Below are 13,043 nucleotides of genomic sequence, written 5' to 3'. Positions count from 1 at the left end.
AGAGAGAGAGAGAGAGAGAGAGAGAGAGAGAGAGAGAGAGAGAGAGAAGAAAAACAATCCTCATGCCAAATATGCATAGTCAGGTAAAACAAATTCTCACATTGTTCATGTCTATGTGATCTGTAAAATGGAGATAATAATAATAGTTCTATCTCAAAGAATGTTGTGAAGATCAAATGAGATAGTAATTTGTAAGCATTTAGCACAGTGCCTGGCACATAGTAAGTATTATATAAAGGTTGGCTATTATTACATTGTTTCTAATTCTTTATTATCACAAAAAGTGTTACTATAAATATGTTGGGGTATATGGGATTTTCTCCTTATCCATGGCTTCCTTGGAGTATAAGGTTTTTAGCATTAATGGAATGGAACAATGGAATCTCTGATTTAAAGGAATTGGTTGTTTTAGTTACTTTATTTTTAATACTTGCAAATTGCTTTCTAGCTCCACTAGCAATGTATTAGTGTACTTATCATTTCATAACCCTTCCATCGTTGACTATTGCCATTTTTTTTTTTTGCCATCTTTGCCGATTTTCAGGGTGTGGGGTAAAACCTCAGGGTTGTTTTAATTTGTGTTTCTTATTAGTCATTTGGAGCATTCTGTCATGTTGTAACTTATTTGCAATTCTTTTGAGAACTGTTTATATACTTAGACACAAGCTGAGTGATTCTGGGCAAGTCACTTAACCTCTGTTTGACTCATCTGCAAAATCAGGATTAAAGTACCTATCTTCCAGGTTTTTGTGAGGATGAAATAAGGTAATAATTATAAAATGTTCAGCACAATTCTTGGCATGTAGTTATTGCTGTATAAATGTTGCTATCATTAGGTCTTATTATAGCCTAGCCAAGAAAACTGTATATTCTTCCAGCTATTTAAGTTGTTCTTTAATTCTTTAAGGAAATCTCTATAATAGAATCTATGTGGTTATTTTATCTGCTCTAGTAGGTCGATAGCCAGATATTTTATTCATTTTGTAATTATTTGGAATGAGATTTTTTTCCTATTACTGCTTCTTAGACTTTGTTGTTATTATTACATAGAAATTCTAGGGGTTTTTGAGAGTTCATTTTGTAGCCTACAACTTTGCTGAATTGTCTCAATTAGTATCTTTGCTGATTCTCTAGGATTTTTCCAATTATATTATCATATCATGAAAAAATAAGGATAGTTTTAGTGTCCATTTTCCTATCTTTTTGCCTTTAATTTCTTTCTTTTATCTTATTGCCTTTGCTAGAATTTCCAGAATTAAATTGAATAAGCGTAGGGAGTATGAGCACCTTGGTTTCACTCCCATATTTATTGGAAAAGGTACTAATATATCTCCATTGTATATGATTCTTTGTTTTCATTTTAGACAGATATTTTTAGGACAGTAAAAGAAAGGTCCTTCTATGCCTCTACTTTGAAGGGTTTTTAGCATTAATGAATGCTGTACTTTGTCAAAAGTTTTTTCCCCCTTGTATCTATTGAGATAACATGTGGTTTTGAATGTTTTGATTTTGATATAATTGGTTATCTTGTTGGTTTTACCAATGTTGAACTATCCTTGCATTTCTGATGTAAATCTCACTTGGTCATAATGAATAATTTCTTAAATAAATCCCTGCATCACAGTGTAGATTATTGTCTGTTTGACAGGATTTTTTAAATGAGTCAATCTTCATTAAAAATATTGGTCTACAGTGTCCCTTCTATGTTTTAGCCTTCCCAGGTTTAGATATTACAACTATATTTGTCTCATAGAAGGATTATAGTAGGGTGCTTTTTTTCTCAATTTTTGAGAATAATTTGTGAAGTATTGATATTAATTGTTCTTTAAAATTTTGATAAAATTCTCCTATTAATCCATCAGAATCAGGAGATTTTATTTGATAGTTCATTTACAGTTAGCTCTATTTTTGTTTCTGAGATTGAGTTATTTAAGATATCTATATGATCTTCTGATAGTTCATTTATTTTATACTTTGAAGATATTCCTCTATTTCTTTTGTGATCATTTTGTTCATAATATGTTTTGATTATTCTTTTTTATTTCTTCTGGTTTTCTTCATTTCATTTTACATCTCTTTACCATACCTCCTTCAGATTTGGCTGCTTTCAATATTTTCTCCTTTACCTGGAAACTCTGGAATTTGGCTGTAATATTCCTAGGGGTTTTCCTTTGGGGATCTCTTTCAGGAGGTAATCAGTGGATTCTTTCAATTTCTATTTTACCCTCTGGTTCTAGAATATCAGGGCAGTTTTCCTTGATAATTTCTTGAAAGGTGATGTCTAGGCTTTTTTTGATCATGGTTTTCAGATAGTCTAATAATTTTTAAATGATCTCTCCTGGATCTATTTTCCAGGTCAGTTGTTTTTCCAATGAAATATTTCACATTGTCTTCTACTTTTTCATTCTTTTGGTTTTGTTTTATAATGTCTTGATTTCTCATAAAGTCACTAGCTTCCATTTGTTCCATTCTAATTTTTAAGGAAATATTTTCTTCAGTGAGCTTTTGGACTTCCTTTTCTATATGGCCAATTCTGCCTTTTTTTTTTTTAATATGAGGCAATTGGGTTTAAGTGACTTGCCCAGAGTCACACAACTAGTGAGTGTTATGTGTCTGAGGCCGAATTTGAACTCAAGTCCTCCTGACTCCAGGGCTGGCACTGTATCCATTGCGCCACCTAGCTGCTCCCCTCATTCTGCTTTTTAAGGCATTCTTCTCCTCACTGGCTTTTTGGACTTCTTTTGCCATTTGGGTTAGACTATTTTTTAAGGTGTTATTTTCATCAGTTTTTTTGGGAGGTCTCCTTTAGCAAGCTGTTGACTTGTTTTTCATAATTTTCTTACGTTACTCTTATTTCTCTTCCCAGTTTTTCCTCTACTTCTCTTACTTGCTTCTCAAAATCCTTTTTGAACTCTTTCATGGCTTGAAACCAATTCATATTTTTCTTGAAAGCTTTGGATGTAGGAGCTTTGACTTTACTGTTTTCTTCTGGTTGTATGTTTTGATCTTCTTTGTCACCAAAGAAAGATTCTATGGTCTGACTTTTTTTGCACAGTTTGCTCATGGTCCCAGCCAATTACTTGAGTTTTAAACTCTTTGTTAAGGTAGGGTCTGCTTCCAGTGTGGAGAATGTACTGTCCCAAGCTTTGGGGGTTTTGTGCAGCTGTTTTCAGAGATACTTCTAGGGACCTATAAGTTTTCAGTTCTTTCAAGGCAGTATGATCAAGGGCGAGGTGTTTACTTCTTTCCTGGCCTGTGCTCTGGTCTGTGAGTGACCACAAGCACTCATTTCTGCCTTGGAACTTTGAGGAGGATTCCCTCTCCACTGCTACTACAAGTTCCACCATGCCAGCGCCCCTCCTCACCCCAGGACCGCCACCCAAAACTGTGACCCAGATCCAAGCACAGGCAAAGCAAGAGAATCCTACACCAGCAAAGAGATCCCTGCAATCCTCCTCTGATCAACCACTCAATTCCCCCTCTGTCTGTGGGCCAAGAGCTCAGGAAGCAGCCACCGCCCTGGGGCTGCACTAGGACTGAGGCAAGACTGAGCTTCTCTCTCACTGTAGTCTCAGAACTTTCCTACTGACCTTCTAAGTTGTCTTTGGCATTTGTGGGTTGAGAAGCTGGAACCCACCACAGCTGCCTGTGATTAAGTCCCCTGAGGTCTACTCCAGGTTTTCTGAGTCCTGGTCTTTGCCTGCACACCCATGCTGACTTGCACTCCTCTCCCAGCCTGGCGTGATAGACCTTTCCAGTCAAGTATCCAGGTTGTCTTGGCCTGGAAATTTGTTTCACTTTGTCTTTTTGTGGGTTCTGCTGCTCTTGAATTTGTTTAGAGCCATTTTTTACAGGTATTTGGAGAGGTTTGGGGGACAGCTCAAGCAAGTCACTGCTTTTACTCTGCCATCTGGGCTCCACCCCCCTCCTCACCCTTCCAATCTCTGTACTCAATGGATACTCAGTAAATACCTAAGTAGTAGACAGGGCAGCTTGGTGGTGCAATGGATAGAGTGCTGACCCTGTAGTCCGGAGGACCTGAGTTCAAATCTGGCCTCAGACACTTACTAGGTGTGTGACCCTGGGCAAGTCCCTTAACCCTTTTTGCCTCAATTCCTTATCTGTAAAATGAGCTGGTGAAAAAAATGGCAAACCACTCCAGTATCTTTGCCACAAAAACCCCAAATGGGGTTGAACATGACTGAAAATGATTGAACAGAGCACAAATAGTAGACAAACTCAAATTTAGCCTAACATACATTTTAGCCCCCAGGCAAGATAAAGCTTACATATAATTTGCTAAATCTTTTAATAATGTAATGAGAGACAAGTTGATAGTGAACAAATCTGATTCTGGAAAGGTAGGGTGGGCTAATAGTAGAATCATAGATTTAGAGCTAGAAGCAACCATAGAAGTCATCTTGCCCAACTTTCTCATTGTACAGATGAAGAAAATAAGGCCCAGAGGAGTTAATTGACTTCCCCAAGGTCACACAGTGGAAGAATCAGGATTAAATCCAGGTCCTGTCTCCAAATCCAGCACTTTCACTTTACTGTGCTGCATTGCTATGAGAGTCATGATACTTCTTAGTCCTGTTCTATGACCTGAAACTAATCACTTAGCTTTTCCCCACATCCGGCTACCACCTGCTTTGCATGGACATTTGAAATAGTTCAGGTTGTAAATACAACTTATTTTTCCAAATATATCTTTGCAAGTGAGGCTAGGATACAGGAATTTGTCTTCTGCCATTCTCCACCTTCCCTTAATATGACCATATTGCTAGGGGTAGACATGATGATGGTATGTTTACTGAGATGATCTCTTCTATATTAACTCTTTAGGTTTGTTTGTTTTTATCTTATTGAAGAAAACTTTGTCCAACTCCATCTGCTTTTGGGTCAAACTGCCCTTGGCTAACAATGATTAATTCACTACACTTTACTGATAAGTCTTGTACTGTGTCCCTGATGACTGGATGACCTAGGCACTCATAATCTTCTTAAATATAAAGGCACACTCATTGCCACCATCGCAGATCCTGACCTTGGAAAATAAAGATCTTTTTACTTCGATTGAAAATAGTTTCCATCCACTTTTGAGAGGGTTATTACTGTCTGAAATATGGGTATGCTTTTTAACCTAATTTCTTTTTAGAGGCCTAAAGGATAGAAGTAAAACATGTAAGATAGGTACAGAAAAGGCAGCTAAATGATACAGTAGATAGAATGCTGGACTCAGAGTCAGGATGGACGTGGATTGAAGTCCTACCTTAGACACATACTAGTTCTGTGACCCTGGATAAGTCACTTGACCTCTTTAAACCTCAATCTCCTGATTTGTAAAATAAAGACAATAATAGCACTTATCTCACTGAACTGTGAGGATCAAATGAGAAGTAAAACACTTTGTAAAGTGTTACATAAATGCTAGCTATTATAATTATTTTATGGAGATGTCAAGTGGAAATTTGTCTGCATTTGAGTGGAGATAAAAAGACAAATCCATATCTGGCTCTTAGATCTATCAGTGGAGCTATCAGATATGGGGATAGGGATGGATTATAAAATCATCAATCTAGGAAAGCATCAGAGGCCAAGGACTTTATTATATCATGGCCTAGGGGCATTAAGAGACTTGCCTAAGGCCACTAGACTTGGCCAACATATCCAATTGCCTCAGGTACAGCAGTCACAGCAAGCACTGCTACTTATTATATAGGTGACATTGGACAAGTCCCTTAACTTGACATGAGTAGCAAAGTAATAGTACTTGAAAAAGGAGTACAAAGGAATGCTAGGTGGTGCAGTGGATAGAGCTCTGGGCCTCAATTCAAATCCGACCTCAGACACTAGCTGTGTGACATTGGGGAAGTCACTTAACCCTGTTTGCCTCAGTTTCCTCATTCGTAAAGTGAGCTGGAGAAGGAAATGGCAAACCACTCTAGTATCTTTGCCGAGAAAACCCCAAATGGGGTTATGAAGAGTTGGATATGACTGAAGCAATTGAATAGCAAGGAGTATAAGGATATCTGGAAGCAAGGTAAAAGATATAACCAATTCAGAGGGCATGCAAAGAAGTAGGGGGCACCTTGGCCAGAAGAAGGGTGGGTGTGTGTTTGTGAAGTATTATGCCATCATTACCTTATTTCATTTATACGGTGGGCCATCATGAGATCTTGACTTATGTTTAATATTTTAATTTTGGGCCCTCTTGCCCCAAGTTATTCTGCCTGGGGAGGAAAGGGAGAACAGAGAGAAAGCTATTTCAGGCATGGAAGAGGATAAGTTTCCGTGGCTGGATGTCCAAAGGGGGGGGACTAAGTGGAAGGATAGCACATAATCTTTGATTGAGGTATGGAATGCTCAGAGAGGAATGAGTTTGGAGAGGTACTGCAGTTTGCAGCCAGACTGGGGAAGGATTTCTGTGCCAACCTATGGAGTTGCAAATTATTCAGGATCCAACAGAAGTCCCAGAAGTTTTTGAATAGGGTAACTACATAGTCAGAACTGTGCAGTAGGAATATTGTTTTTGGTAGCTACGTGAACAGGGAAGGATTGGAGAGGGCAACAATTGGGGATAGAAAGAGTAGGCTGTTATAATAGTTCAGATAAAAACAGGCAAGAAATAATGAGAACTTCAACTAGGTTGTTGCTAGTATGGCTGGAAAGGAAAGGAATAGCTATTTTAGAAGCAAAAACTGATTGGAAGCGATTGATTGGACATGGGGAATGAGGGGAGAGGGAATGATCAAGGATCATAGCACCAATTAAGAAGTAACTGATTTCAGTTGAGGTGTACTAGACATAGGTGTTTGTATGTCTTATAAGGTGTGTCTAAATTATAAGAATAGGGATAAGCCTGTGATTTGAGGACAGGGAACTCCTCAATGAGGAAACTCCCTCCACTCATGCAGATCAGCACCTTCTCTCCAACTCTTAGCCTTTGATCATGTTTTGGGCATTGAGAGTTTAAGTGACTTGTCCAAGTATGTGCCAGAGGTGGGATCTGAGCTAATGTTTTCCTGGCTCTGTCTGACATATATGGCCTTTCTTAAATTTGCATGTGCCTGGAGTCAGGAAGACCCATCTTCCCGAGTTCAAATCTGGCTTCAGAGACTTAGGACAAGTCGCTTAACCTTAACTGTCTCAGTTTCCTCCTTTGTAAAATGAACTGGAGAAGGAAATGGTGAACCACTCCTGTATCTTTGCCAAGAAAACCCCAAATGGGGTTACAAAGAGTTGAACTCGACTGAACAAAAAGTTGAGTATACAAGGGTTAATAATCAGTGTTAGCTAATATCTGAGGCTGCCTGGGTGTAGAGGGAAAAATCCAGCCTGGGAATAGAGAAACCTGTGTGTTTGTCTTGACTTTGATATTAACTAGCTGTGTAACCTTGAACAAATCACTGTCTCCTTGAGTTTCAGTTTCTTCAACTGAGCAATGAAGGACTCAATCTGATCATCAAAGTGCCTTCTAGCTCTGGGTTCTTAACCTGGAGACTTTGAACTTGTCTCCTAAAACATATATATTTTGACAACAGCATTTCAGTGCAATTGTTTTCCTTTATAACCCTATGCATTTAAAACATCATTTTGAGAAAGGATTCATAGACCTTACTCAATTGCCAAAGGGGCCGATGAATGAAACAAAAAAGGTTAAGAACCCCTATTATAGCTACTACTCTGCCTTTACTGTAATTTTAGTAACTTATTAAAAAAGGGGGAAAAAAAACCCAAGTGATCCTGTGCTTATCTATGACCTTTCAGTTTCATGCAATTGAAAAAAAAAACAAAACAAAACCTAAAAGAATGGTCTACTAGTCGTAGACAGTATCCAGCCACATTTCACTTAGTGGCAGCTCCTGAAATTTCAAGCAAAAGCCCTAAAAGGAAATAAACTACTCAAAAACTCTGCTACTCATGACATCCTTAACTGTTGTAATGTTGTTATGTCACACCTCTTTATCTCCTGCTCTCTCCAAGTAAACTTTTCAATACCCCTGTATCTGGGCTGTCTGTTCTGCAAGTCTCAGCTGAAGAGTCTGACATAGTGTTTCCCCTGCTCAGTATTCTTCCTTCCATTAACAATTTCACTTTGTGAAATGTGGTTTCTGCCTTATGGGAAAGTTTTAAATCAGGCCAGACTCCAGGAAAAGCGTTAAAGAAACAGTTTAAAAAAAAAAAGATGCTCTAATCATAACAGCCTGTTCTTTCTTTGTTCTTAAGACTTTTTTTTTTTTAGAAGAAGTTGTCTGGAGCAGAATACTGAGCAATTTAGATTTCTCCTTTATTGGGAAGAAATCTAAAGCTTCAGTTCTCATAGGAAATAGCATTAGTCAGAAGAAGAGAAATGAGCTTTGTGCCAGTTAATGTTTGCATAATGGTCGCCCTGGGGCAGTGTGCAACTTAAAAATAACCCCTCTTGCTTCCCATACTGAAGCTTGGCACTTAGAAATTATTCATGATTACATTTGCTGCTTGTCTCTTGGAGAACTGAGTCTGGGAGGGAGCGAATAGACTCAAATACAGATGAGTAGAGATGCCTATACTGTGTTCAAGGAGCTAGTAAGGAGAGGAAGGAGAATAGATGCATTATGGGACATCTTGAAATGCAGGGGTACCACCTCAGGCTTCAGAATTGTTACTGGAATATATTTCTAGAACTAAATTGGAGGTCGTGCTTGTAGATTCTTATGGAGAGTTCTGTACTAACTGTTTGGCATCTCTGAGTCCAGTCTAATGAGAAGACTAAGCAACATGTATCTCAATGAGGTGGGGGCATTTTCTATGGAAAAGAAGGTATAAACTTCTTTTCATGTGACTCAATCTAGGGATAATATTTGAGACAAACAGAGAGAATTATATTTCCCTGTTATGTCATCTACTATCATTCAAGTCCCAGAGTGTCTTGGGGATAAAAAAGAGCCAAAAGACAGTAAATGTAACATTTTTTTTCTTTTACCTTAAACCCTGAAATGACTAATGGACTAGTGGTTACCCCTAGACATTGCATAGAGAAAAATTAAAATCAAACATAAAGAGGCTTAATACCTATGGGAAGGCATCTTGTTGTCTGCCTTTCACTCTCTCTGTCATACATACATTCCTTTTTTTTTTTTTGCTTTTTGGTGAGGCAATCAGGGTTAAGTGAATTGCCCAGGGTCACACAGCTAGTCAGCATCAAGTGTCTGAGGTCACATTTGAACTCAGGTCCTTCTGATTCCAAGGCCAGAGCTCTATCCACTGCACCACCTAGCTGCCCCCATACATATATTCATATATTACACATATATACAGCAATTGCAGATAGTTTTCTGTAAGTACAAATGGAGGAAAAATTAAAAGAAAGAAAAATAATCAAAAGGCATTCAATAAGGGGGGTCTGAGTTCAAATCTGACCTCAAGACACTTGACACTTACTAGCTCTGTGACCCTGGACAAGTCACTTAATACCAATTGCCTCCAAAAAAGAAAAAAAACCAAAAACATTCAATGCCCAAACCTCCATTAAGAAACGTTGAGATAATATCTTGGCAACTGAAGACAAAGAAACACTTCAGCTTTTCCTTTTCATAGTCAAACCATTATTCACATGTATACAGTGATTTGCAGGGGTGGGGAACCTGCAGCCTCAAGACCACATGTGGCCCTCTAAGTCCTTCAATGTGGCCCTTTGACTGAATCCAAACTTCACAGAACAAATCCTTGTGGCCTCCATTCCCTGATTTAAGGTATACAAACCCTGATTCCCCACCCCTGATTTAAGGTATAAAAACATTTCCCAACGTACTTCCCTCACAACAACCCTTTGAGGTAGATGATAGTGTTGTTCAAGGCAATTCACCAAACGTATTAAATACTCTTCTGTGCCATGCACCATACTAAGTATTGTAGCTAAAAAGACAAAAAATACTTGTTTGCATTCAAGGAGCTTATATTCTATTGGGAATAGGAAGGAAGTGGGATGCAGCAGGTCTGCAGATAAAATAATTAACAGCAATAATAATAATAACAGCTAGAATTTATATATCACTTCAAGGTTTACAAAGCACTTGCAAAAAAGATATGATTGCTGAGAGAAGGATGACTTTGACAAATGAGTGGATGAAAGACTTGAAACACAAATGCCCACCAGCAGGCTATTATAGTAGTCCATGTGCGAGGTGATGAAGGCCTGCACCCAGGTGGTTGGCAGTGCCAGGGAACAGGAGTGTGTATATAAAAGAGATGTTATGAAGGTAAAATCAACAGGCCTTGTCCAGAGATTGGATATGGAGAGTGAAAGAGAGAGGGAAAAGCCAAGAATGACACCTAGATTGCAAGCCTGGGTGACTGGGGGGGGAGTGTGATATGCTACACACAGGAATTTGAGAAGGGCATAGGGAAGATAAGGAGTTGAGTTTTGGAAGTGTTGAGTTTAAGATGTCTACCGATTGCCCAGTTCATGATGTCTAATAGGCATTTGGAGGTGAGTTTGGAGGTTGGGACGAACAAGTAGATCTGAGAATCATCAGCATAAAACTGACAATTGAATCTGTAGGAGCTAATGAGATCACCAAGCAAAACATTACAGAGGGACAAGAGAATACCCAGGACAGAGCCCTGGGGGCACCCACAGTTTCAGAGCTTAATCCAGCAAAGGAGACTAAGGACCAGTTAGTTACATAAGAGGAAAACCAGGATAAAGTAGTGTCATGGACACATAGAGAGAAATATCAAGGATAAGAAAGTGATCAATGATGCCAAAGGCTACAGGGAGGTCAAGAAGGAAGAGGATTATGAAAGGCCAATAGATTTGACAATTAAAATATCATGGGTAACTTTGGAGAGAGCAATTTCAGTTGAGTGATGAAATTGGATGGTAGACTGTAAAGAGTTAAGAAGAGAGTAAGAAAAGGGAAGCGGAGGCATTAATTGCAGACAACTTTCTCAAGTGTAGCCTCAAAAAGGAGAGATATAGGATGGTAGCTAACGGTATCTTCATCTGTAAAATGGGGATAAGATTAACATGGGGTCACCATGATGATCAAACAAGGAGACGGTGCAAAGTACTTTGTAAACCTTAAAGAACTATATAAATGCTAGTTTATAAAGAACTATATCAATGCTAGTAGTAGTAGACAACTTCTTCTTCTGCTACTACTACTACTACTACTACTACTACACTGTACTTGTTGCCTTGCTGAGTTTCTAGTTTTTTCCCTTTAGCTGAGATTAATTTTTTTAGACAAATGATTTGATACCTTGGTTCCCAAGTCAGTGAAATCTAAAACAAGTATTACTGGGAAAGCATGACCGTGACAAGCTCTGGGTAGTAGTACATGAAGAGTACGAAGAAGCTAAATCCAGGGTTATTATGTGCCATAGGAAGGTACCTGGGTGGGTTAGAAGCTAAGAAGAGTATACAGAAGGCTAATTAATCAATTTCACAAATTTGCCCCATTTATACTCTTCTTCCACACACCTTCCTCCTTCCTGTCCCACATGTTAATTGTATTTTGAGAGCATGAGGTCCCCGGACCTTGAAAATATTTCAAAAGGAGGTCCTAGAACTAATAGGAAGTCTCTCTTTTGTCTCTTACAGCACTTGTACAGGCAGTCATAGCTGGAGATCTAATGAAGGTAAGAAATTCTTCTAAGCACCATAAATCAATACCATCCCTCACCTCAAGCCAGCAGGCTTCTGTCATGAGCAAGGCCCATCTGCCATTTGTCTTCTTTGGCTGAGCTAGATTGCATGCTAACAAAAAGGTATCAACTACTAAGATCAGAGGTGGGATCGGGGAGAGAATAGTGGTAGCTTCCACATTTTTTTATTGGGAAGGAAAGTTAAGTAGCTTCCCTAAGGCAATTAAGTCGATCAATTAAAATAGATGGAGTATCTGGCAGGAAATAGAGTAAGCATCCAATCTAGTCCCTGATCTCTAAGTATGGATGCTTGAGGGACTGAGATTTCTTTTTAGAGACCATCACAACGTGTTCTTGCAGACACTGCTCTGACAGCCACTGAAACGTGTTTCCCAGAGGGCAGCTGGGTAGTTCAGGATTATTTCAGCATCATATGTTCTGGGGGGGAATGAACCTTTGAAGGACAGGTCTTCTCTCCTGTGGGACTAAAGATGAAACTTGGTAATTTTGGTGCAAGTAAAATTTACTCGAATGTAGAAGAGGCTTTTACTTCTAGCTTCAAAGCAAAAGGTTTTAGAGAGTGGACTCATAAAAAGATAAAGAAAAAAAAATACCTCTCTCCTCTCAGAAAAAAAAAAAGAAGAAAGGCTACTAGGGCAGAATGGTACGTACTTTATAATAGAAGGTTGCTTTATCTGTTGTTTTTGCTTAACTGTTATTCTTTGTTATATGGGAGGATTCAACCAGGGAGGGGTAGTAGATCCAGAAACTACAGTGATATAAAATCAAAAGGTAGCAATAAAACCTCTTTTAAAAGATAGTGTCAGTGTTAATCCACATTTTCAGCAGTTAGAAATTAAACATCTGTAAACTTTGAGTATATGGGTCTGCTGAAAGCATAAACTATGCCCCCTACCACTTCCCATTATATAACAAACACACTGCATTTTCTTCCACTTTCATTATTTACTGGCTGTTATGTCTGGGGGATCCAGTGGATGATATGTGCCATCAGGAAGACACAAGTACAGGGCTTCTCAGGCATGACATCTGTAAGATACAATTATTTGAGTCTAGAGGGAAGAAAAAATAAATGACTAATAGAAAAGGGACAGAGGAAACATCAGAGGGAACTATGACCAAGAACTGAATCGTAAGTGAACATCACCATTAGAATACATCCCCAAATCTACACTGGATATGTTTCATGCCATCTGCATCGTACTTGATCAATTCCCTGAGCACATTTCTGAAGTCTTACATGAGAATTCTCCTCCTAGAAGGCTCTCATCCATAATAACTAAACAGCCAAGCAAGAGTTCTTCTCTTTTTTTCACTCAATCCTCTGTCTCTTCCAATTCTCTCCTTCCATTATTATAGTCATGGATTTATTTTTCAAGCCTTCTCTCTTT

General features: G+C 38.6%; 1 protein-coding gene across 1 annotated transcript in view; it reads left to right on the top strand.

The window, feature by feature from the left end:
- The window catches only part of DGKI (diacylglycerol kinase iota), a 543,147-nt gene that overhangs the window by 498,374 nt on the left and 31,730 nt on the right, over positions 1 to 13,043 (top strand). Inside the window, exon 30 of the mRNA XM_027842255.1 lies at positions 11,588 to 11,625. Within this exon, the coding sequence (XP_027698056.1) occupies positions 11,588 to 11,625 (38 nt within the window). The remainder of the gene's footprint in view (positions 1 to 11,587; positions 11,626 to 13,043) is intronic.

Source organism: Vombatus ursinus, unplaced genomic scaffold, assembly GCF_900497805.2.
Source record: "Vombatus ursinus unplaced genomic scaffold, bare-nosed wombat genome assembly UNPS02014870.1, whole genome shotgun sequence".
In the NCBI taxonomy this organism is placed as follows: domain Eukaryota; kingdom Metazoa; phylum Chordata; class Mammalia; order Diprotodontia; family Vombatidae; genus Vombatus; species Vombatus ursinus.
Note: the sequence above shows the minus strand (reverse complement) of the source record. Positions and strands in the feature narration are given on the sequence as shown.